The sequence below is a fragment of the Triturus cristatus genome, chromosome 12 (assembly GCF_964204655.1).
Source record: "Triturus cristatus chromosome 12, aTriCri1.1, whole genome shotgun sequence".
Taxonomy (NCBI): Eukaryota; Metazoa; Chordata; class Amphibia; order Caudata; family Salamandridae; genus Triturus; species Triturus cristatus.
The window spans coordinates 125,907,291-125,916,348 of NC_140595.1; the positions used below are offsets into that span (position 1 = coordinate 125,907,291).

General features: G+C 42.7%; 1 protein-coding gene across 1 annotated transcript in view; it reads left to right on the forward strand.

The window, feature by feature from the left end:
- Nucleotides 1-2,371, forward strand: part of LOC146772861 (uncharacterized) — a 57,942-nt gene extending 55,571 nt beyond the window's left edge. The window contains exons 5-6 of the mRNA XM_085638061.1: nucleotides 1,304-1,341; nucleotides 1,451-2,371. Coding sequence (XP_085494187.1) covers nucleotides 1,304-1,341; nucleotides 1,451-1,474 — 62 coding nt within the window. The 3' untranslated portion in view covers nucleotides 1,475-2,371. The remainder of the gene's footprint in view (nucleotides 1-1,303; nucleotides 1,342-1,450) is intronic.
- The last annotated feature ends 6,687 nt before the right edge of the window (nucleotides 2,372-9,058 follow it).

Genomic DNA, 9,058 nt, shown 5'->3' on the forward strand with positions numbered 1-9,058 from the left:
GCTCGTTTTCATCCATGGCTTCTCCATTTTTCACTTTTTTCATCTTTCCCCTTTTTGTGTTTTTTTCTCTCTTTTTCTGAGTAAAGTAGGATGAGGAAAAATAAATCTGTCCCCAAAAATGAACGTCGCTTGGCCCCACCTGCAATGACCAGCTCAAATTAAGCAGTGGCAGATAGTCCTCACTCTGCTGAGGACACTGTCAGCTATACTTAAAGAACAAAAAACAGCCAACACAGCAGGAGCACTCCTGATGGATTGTAATGTTGAGCTTGCAATCTGGAGGTGATGGGCCCCTTGTCATTAGTTTTTCCTTTTGAAAAATCATGCGGGGGACATCTTAAAATTGTTCTTGTACACGGGTGGGTGGGTTACCAACAGGAGAATCAGCATCAAGAGGACTATTCTGAATGTCTGGCAAATAATTTCCCACACCAGGCTGCACCATTAAAACCTAGTGGTTCTGCTGACTCTAATTGAGATAGAGGACCCATGAGGTGGGCAGAGTGGAACACTTGCTGATTGACAGCGGATGTCCCAACACTGTCCATCTCTACTTACGTGCCATTGAAAAAAAATATTCAGAGGTCAGTAAATTGAGTACAATCAACGTGACGAGCTAGAACTTGGGAAACCTATGGTCCTGGGTCATCGTTTATTAAAATCTGTTTGGTGTCCAGAGCCATATCTTACCCTGTTATCCAACTAAAGGGACACATTTGTGGTGGCTCGATTTAGGTTTAATTTGATACATTACCTCCTCGCCTCCCAGAGTGGATGGTCCAGTTCAGGCACCCTAGGGCCCTGTGGTTGCTACAATGTGTCTCCACAGGATACTCTACATTTTGAATTGTTGTGTAAATATTTTAGTGTCCCTAAGAAGCGTTTCCTCCTCCCAGTTTTGAAAGCTATTGACTTTTCCCAAGCTTGCCCGGTGCGTATGTATCTGCAGGTACTGCCTAATGTGCACGTTCTATCTGCAGTTTCACGTTTCTTGCGTGCTGCAGTAAGAGCTAGGCGGTCTGTGCTGGTTTAATTTTGTTGTGGTCCCAGTGCTTGATTTTTTATCTGTTGTTTAATGCTGTGGTTTTTATTGCTTTTTAAAGAATTTGAATTGATATATGAATGTACTTATGGTCTTATGTTCTATTATGATTGTATTCACAATCGAATAAAGATTTTCATTGATTTAGTACCATCAGAGCAAATAACATATTTTCTTGTCGATTGTGCTTAGAAAAGACTTAAGTGCAGTGTGAAATGCTATTTAACAATGAGATGGTAATATTATTGTATTTCTGCCTAGGGAGAAAGCAGCCAAGTATCCGATTGGAGATGTCTGAGGTATGGTGCTATATAATGAATTACAGTCACATGGACTGATTTCCTCTGTTAGAGGTCCACATGTCAAGCTCCCATCAGATATTCATGCCTCTTCTTTCGTTTATTTCAGACTGCCTATGCAACTGTAAAATAGAAGGCCTGCCCTGATTCCACTCCAGGAGACCCATAAACCCCACAAGGCTCTGTTCAAGAAATGTCATCTCTTTTCACAGCGCAAAGAATTCTGAACTGACCCATGAAGAAATAAGAGAAAAAAAGAAAGAGTACATCCAGATATTACTGTGAATTTAGATTTAAGTGGCAAATAACATGTGGGAATGGTGTTCTCCTCTGTTTTACAGTGATAAAGCTAGCATCAGCTTTTGCATACAGTTCTCAATGCACTGCAGTGGTTTTGATTTGTTGTTATCATTTACTGTAAAGAGAAACTTCTTGTCAATGACACAGAAGTTTATTTAACAGATTTTTACACCATCTATAGAACAAAGCCTATATGAGCCTTTGCAAATGTGGTTGTTAGCAAACCTTGAATTATATAAAAAGCTTTACTTAATAAACAAATTCAAAAGTTTGCTCATCAGTTGTTAGAAAAAGAAATATATGTATACACTGTACAGCATATGTAATAACATTTATACAACAAATATAAGTTATTTCCAATGTAACCACTAAGGGCAAAGTGGTAAAGGAAATGTAAACAATGTGTGGAGAAGCTCGAATTAAGAAATAATAGCATATTTAACTTTGACATGTATAGGTCGACCTTTGCTTACCCTGAAAATCTTTATGTACCAGAGAGGTGTATACGAAAATACAAAGTGGCTAATGTACAATCCTCTGAAAAGAAGTGGTAACACAATTTCCTCCACTGAGTAAGTTGCACTGGTGGATTCTGTGTTAGGAGGCCTACTATCACCATATAATTTCCATTGATCGACTGTCTTACTAAGAAATTACCATATCCATTTTTTTAAAGTGTGTTTATTTTATTCGCATTTTTAAGTAAATAAACAAAAAATATCGTGCACATGACAATAGCCTGTCTGGCTCGATTTCATTGTGTCTTAGTTGGAGTGGGTATAACATGATCCACATCACAATGACCCAGTACACATGATGAAACAGCACAACAATAGGCACATGGAATGCAGTATTGAACATAAGGAAAGACTGTTAGTAGCATGCTAGAAGGACAGCACTTTGGCTGACAGCAAATAATGATTCATAACAATACTGAATGCAAGGAAAACAAAAACTAATCAGAAATAACACCATGAGTAAACAATCAGTGAGTTCAGAATGGTTGAGCCTAGAATGTGTTAAACAGAAAGAGGTAGTAGGGAGGGTGGGGCAAGATTGGGCTAGGGAGGTAAGGGCCAGGATCATCTGACAGGAACCCAATAGGCACACCACACATGCATACATTTATTCAGCACAGGCCAGGACAGACAGTGCACCCGCCGAGGCATCAACCAATCACCCGCGCAGAAACTAAACTAACTGTGTCCTTCCTATCCACAGCCAATTCTGTCTCCTCCTGAGGACACTGCTAGATGTGACTTATCCCTACTCTCAAATGTTGAGACCTCTGTGGAAGATCCTGCAGTGTCTCCTGGGTCATTATATGCTGCTAGCACCTCAGCCCTCAAGGGCGCAATAGGGTGTTTACGGACGAAATGAAGAGAAAACTGTGACACGTGTGCTATATTTGGAGCATTGTACAATTAAGTCAAAAGCAATACATACTGCTCACCTTGCCTATCAAACACTATGACCAGAATTGGCCCTGACCCCTTGGATGATGCACCCCCCCCTCACCTCAACCATCCGCCACCTATCATTCAAAGCCATGGCTACAAGTTCTCACTACTAACTTAGGGCCTGATTTAGATCTCGGCGGACGGGTTACTTTATCACAACAGTGACAATATCCCGTCGCCGAAATAGAAATCCCATAGGAGATAATGGGATTCATATTTTGGAGGATGGGATATCCCATCCGTTAAGATCTAAATCGGCCCCTAGTCTCCACTGAAAATGAAATTGTCTTATAAACATTTGTGTATCGTGTATAAGAATGGAATGATGTAAAGGACTGAAAAAAGAGCTCTTTACTTTGTTTGGTAACACGCAGAAGAGCAAGACTGATTTAGCTTTTTAAAACCAAATGGTGCCATGTTTTCCACAAAGATTCTAGCCAGTAACCACAGGGGCTGCAGGGGCTTGAGTCATGCTCCTGCACACATGCCACTCTCTCCCTGCTCAGTAAAACCAACAGGGTTAAGTTGACAGGTGACACGAGCCTGCCCCTAAAGTGTGTGAATGCTGTTACTCTATTGATGGAGTATGTTATCTGCAGCCTTTTCTTCACTTCAGTTACTCTTGGATACAAGAGAAGTGATTCTTCCCCACCATATTTCGTGCAGTGGTTAATAGAAAGGCTTTTCCTATTGGCATGGATGTTGAGATTGAGGCCATAGGTGGCTCGGCGTAGTGAATTGCACAATTGGCTTTTGCCTGTTTCACATTGAGGATATTACTACTACTCCTTATAAAGGGCACGCTGTGATGTCCCCAGTGCCATGGTGAAGGTTCTCACTGGCGCTAACTGGTTCTGATTTTAAGGAAAAACTTCAGGTCCGCCAAGGAATTTGTCCAAAGTCCAACTGCGATGATCTGCTCGAAGATTTCCTTTTATCATCCTTTTTTCGGTCCTCTGATTATGCCAGGTCAGTTCACCAGGCATAGGTAAAGGAGATGGTGCTGAGCTACCACATTACCTTACTCACAGGTATCCTTCAACCGACCTCTCACAGGTTTTCTTCCTTGACCTCTCACAGGTCTCCTTCACTTGATGACGCACTCCTTGCACCTCAAGGCAATGCCAACGTGGCGCTCTCTTCTGCTTCCACTCAGGCAGCGTTCGCAGGGTCTATCCCACCCTGTGACAATGTAGGCCCTCTTCCCCATGGGGCTCTCACTCCCTGCAGCACCTCCTTCACCCCACAGGCTCACCACATGCCCTGCGGGTAACCAGGTGCTGCTAAGGACCTCTGGCAGGGGGTACCCTAACCACAGGCTACTCTCTTCCCCTTTCCACACATTAAGTCGGATGCACACATGGGTCCACCCGCTCATCACCAATGTAAAGGGTTGGGGCCCTAGGCCCCCATACACTTGTAATAATGACTCATGACACACAAGTACCATATCTGGAACTGGCCCCAGAAACATGCGCACGACCCCTTTTACTGACAGGGTCATAAGTCCTGTGACACATGTGATGAAATGGGTGTTTGTGTTGGTGTAAGCCAGCCCTCAGAGAGTAGTTGGTACAAGTATACAACTTGAAAGACTAGAACAGTGAGCAGCTGGTCACTACAGTTGGTTTCAGCAAAGAAATGGAAGGCTGATATTGGCTCTTTAGCTCTCAGAAGGTCTGAGATATCCTGCTACTTCAGTTGTCTTGCAGAGTGCTTGCATGGTTTGCAGTAAACAATATTGGGGGAAAAAACTACTAAAAAAGTTGGTGTCAAAAATAACACCCACTGAAACCTTACAAAAAGTTTTGGCTAGAAAAAAATCAAAAGATCTTGTGCTGGAAATGGAAAAGGTAAGCATACGGAGTTAAGAGGTAGAAGGGATTTTTAATGTTCAAGAATAGGTACCATTAAAGAATGGTTCGAGGTTTTTAAGTTCAGGGATGGGTAACCTTAAAAGGGTAGCAGGGGAGTCTTGGTATTAACAGAAGGGTATCATTAAGAGAAAGTAATGTTTTTTTAGGTAAAAGGAAGGGAAGTATTAAAGTGTAGTAAGGGGTTTATATGGTTCAGGGAAGGATAGCAATATGGGATTGCTAGGGTTCAGAGATTAGTAGTGTTAAAGGATAGGGGCTTTTAGGGTTCAGGGAAATATAGCATTAAAGAACAGTAATGTTCTTTAGGCTTCCTGGAAGGGTACCATTAAAAGGTAGGTCGGAGATTTAGGGGTTGAGTGATGGGAAGTGTTCAGAGGTACTAAGGGGTTACTGAACTACAGGAAGATGAATTAAAAAATGTGTTTAATCAGAAACATCTTTTAAAATGCAATTGTTGGGGGAATAATGAAGGACACAACATTATCAGTTCAACAATGCTGATTTGACTTTAATGTATAATTGAAATTTTCAAAAGTAGACTTTGTTACGTAAAACCATTTGCATATCCCTATAACAGACAGAAACATGCAACACCCCCAAATATTGTTGTTCTTAGTGGAATGAGGAAGGCTGATGCAGCAGGAAGCTCAGAAGCAGATCATCAAAGTATTGGCACTTTGTGGGACTCGTAGAACCACAATGCAAGTCTGACACAGTAGTCACATGCCATCCGCTCGTGTCATGGCTACTATGTAACAAAGGGCATAGAGGCAATGACGTGCTGACAAGGCCACCATTTAACCACCATCCATGTTTATGCGAGACCCACTGTTGACAGTTCGACATTGTATGTTCCTGCTTGACAATTGGCAAGAAGGGCAGAAGTAGGGTGTCACAGAACGATAGCAACCACGCTTATGGTGAGCTGGTTGAAAACTACAGGCACTCTGCAGTTTACCCCTCACAAACATGGCAGTCACGATGGATAACCAACTCTTTCACAGGGCTCTAAAGAGTGCAAGCAGAACAGAACTCTGAGAGTGGTGAAGCTGAGTGTATACAGGTGACACCATCTTAAATCTCTGCTTTAGGCACAGGGCCGGATTGGGAACACAAACTAGCCCTGGCAATTCAGTTGGACCGGCCCTTGGGGTGGGATGGGGGTCTGGGGTGCTAGTGAGAAGCAATGCTGCTTCTTTTGTTACAGGGGGCCGATATTGCAGTGCTGCTGCAAAACCAGGCCCCAGTAACAAAAACTGGTCCCCACCACTCAAAAAATGGCCCCACTCTTCCAGTACACAGGGAAAACTGCTACAGAAAGTCCGGCCCTGCTTAGGCACAACTATGGGCTTGCTTTGCTATTCAATGACTCTTTCCAGTCAATGCACTGCAGTTGAATCCTCTGGGCTGACCTAAAATTAAAATTTCACTTTTGTCACACAATGAACGACCTTACGCCCCTCTGTTTTTTTTGTCAAAGATAAAAACTCTGGAGGACCCGTAAAAGGGTCAAGTTAAGATCAGGAGGCAGGTTGAGTGGGTAAGAGTGAGGAAGTAACATGACAGGTCATAGAGTGTTACCCCTGCAAAAGTGATGAAGGAGAAAAACTCAAAATACACTGATAAAAAAATATATATATTTACAAACCAATAAAGAGTTTACTAGTTGAAATAATTTCAAACACAGTTAGTGCTGCAGAAATAAACACATGGAAACAATATAGCTAGAGCTAGATATGATGTGAGAGAGTACCTTCTTTCTGCTGAACTCATAAGTAAATACACATATTAAGCTTGACATGTTAAAGAAGGTACTAAAACATAGCTTTAAAATAATCAGTATAATTATGCTCTATTATTTCTGATTGCATAACAAAGAGAGAGAAACAAAGTGATTTTTGAGGATTTTTGTAGCTCACTCAAACTGCAAGGGGAACTCAGGTATCTGTGTGAATTTAAAACAATATTAGAATTAATCTGGAGGATGAGTTTCTGAACCAATAATAACAGAAACCATTGCCCTTGCTCTGTTCCTCTCAGAAGTATTTACTTTATGCAGCCTTCTGGCCTCAGAAATAAGCTGTCACTCTCTCTCTCTCAAGAGTAAAGAAAGCAGTGATTCAAAAACAAGCATCATCATGTGGACCAAAGGATACCTGAAACTCTCTTCCTTTTACAATTTGCATGGGACCTATCTTTACATTCACAAAAAAGTAAACAACATTTCGGTTCACCATCTCTTTTGTTGATTGACTAATTAAGTACCACCTGAATCTGGCCTTTATTTATTGCTGGTTGAGTACTCACTTCCACAAGAAGGTTAGGGGCGCCACATACATGGCTCAAATAAAATAAATAAGAATTGGCATGGGCTGCTAACTTTATCGAATTTCATGAAGATGTTTTTAAGAACTCTTTATTGTGTTTTTATTTATACTAAACACTGCACAAAGCACAGGCAACAAAATTCACATGCGTTGCTCCCTTCCCTCACCTTCTTGCCCTCCTATCCCTCTGCCTAGACACAGAGCATGTAGTTGCCCATTACCAGAGTCTGCTTTGTGTGCTTTTGAGCATATCATCCTCCCCTAGGCCACCTGCGGCTTCTTGAAACCCGTAATATATGCACCAACATCCCCAAACCTTGTCAAAGTTCTTGGGACAGCCTCGGCCCTCATACACCACCCTTTCGGACTTCATGCATCTGTTCATTTTCTTCTGCCACATGACTTTTGTCGAGGGTTGAGCCTGGCCCCACCTTCGAGCCACATTGTTTCCCTACCATGAATCCCAGCATGTAAAATAACATCTGTTTCCTTGGGAGGTCTACATCATTGGGGATGGATAGGATAACCCAGTGTGGTGTTCATGGGATCTCCACCCAAGCACTGCTTCTAGTTTCCTGATGATCTCTTCCAAATAAACCTGCACTCTGAGGGAGAACTATAGAGTATGCAACAGGGTGCCCTCCTCCATGATTCATCTCAGGCAGTTAGGGTTGGTGCCCTTCCCATTTCAAACAATTTGATCTTGTTGTAGTATGTACGGTGTAGTGTGTTGAACTATCAGTCGCAGTCTTCTCTGAATGACAACCTCTCTAGGGTGCACTAATGCTGCTCTCCAATCAATATCCTCCATGACCCCCAGATCTGTTTCTCATCTATCCCTGAGACCTCCGAGGCCATCAGGTGTATTGCTGATTATCACCCGGTAAAGTTGCAAGATCAGGGTGTCTGTTATTGCTCCATCGAGCACCCCGCTCTCCAGTGGATTGTGCTCAGTGATCTCCATCTCCACTACCCCCATTCGCCCGGAAGGCATGAGCCAGGCGGAGGTACTTGAACTTTTAGGATGGGGTGAGACCGTGCTCTCTCTGCATGTCTTCAAATGATTTGATTGAGTCTCCCTCCATCATATCTCCCAGGGTTTTGATCTTAATCCTATCTCACTTGCGTTTTTTTGTCTAGTTCTTTAAAAGTCACTCCTTTCTACAGCAGAGTGGCCAGGGTGAGTTTCCCTTTCCAGCCCAGCACCTTTTTTCATCATCCCACGCCTCCAGGGTTGGCACAGGCAGGTATGTCTAGTTTTTCCAACTATATAGATAATGGAGGTGTGAGTCACCATTTCATTGCGTGGAGTGAAGCCCCATTCATTGATTCCTAGAAGATTGTAGTGCTCTTTAGTATGCCTTTACAACTGGGACTGCCAGGTTCCCATTATAGACTGAATGATGCAGTTCTAATCTCCGCCACCCATTAAGCCTCTTCTTCCCTCCTGGCCAGCCACTCCAGGAGGAGACTCGCTTTTCATAAAGTCTGTATTGCTGTCCTATATAGTATTGTCAGACTGCATTTCACGTACAGCTGTAGTAGTGTTCCCTCAGTGCCCCCAATCTTAAAGTTGCAGATGTGTTGCCCACCCGGACTTAGACCTCATCTAACCCCAAGAGTATTTGTTCTAGCTGTCAGACTTGTTCCTCTTTGTATCTTTGCTTTTGGGCAACAGTGGATTTGGCTTTGTCCTTTAACACCACTTTATATGCCTCCCATAATGCAACTGGTGAAGTCATGGTCCCCTCGG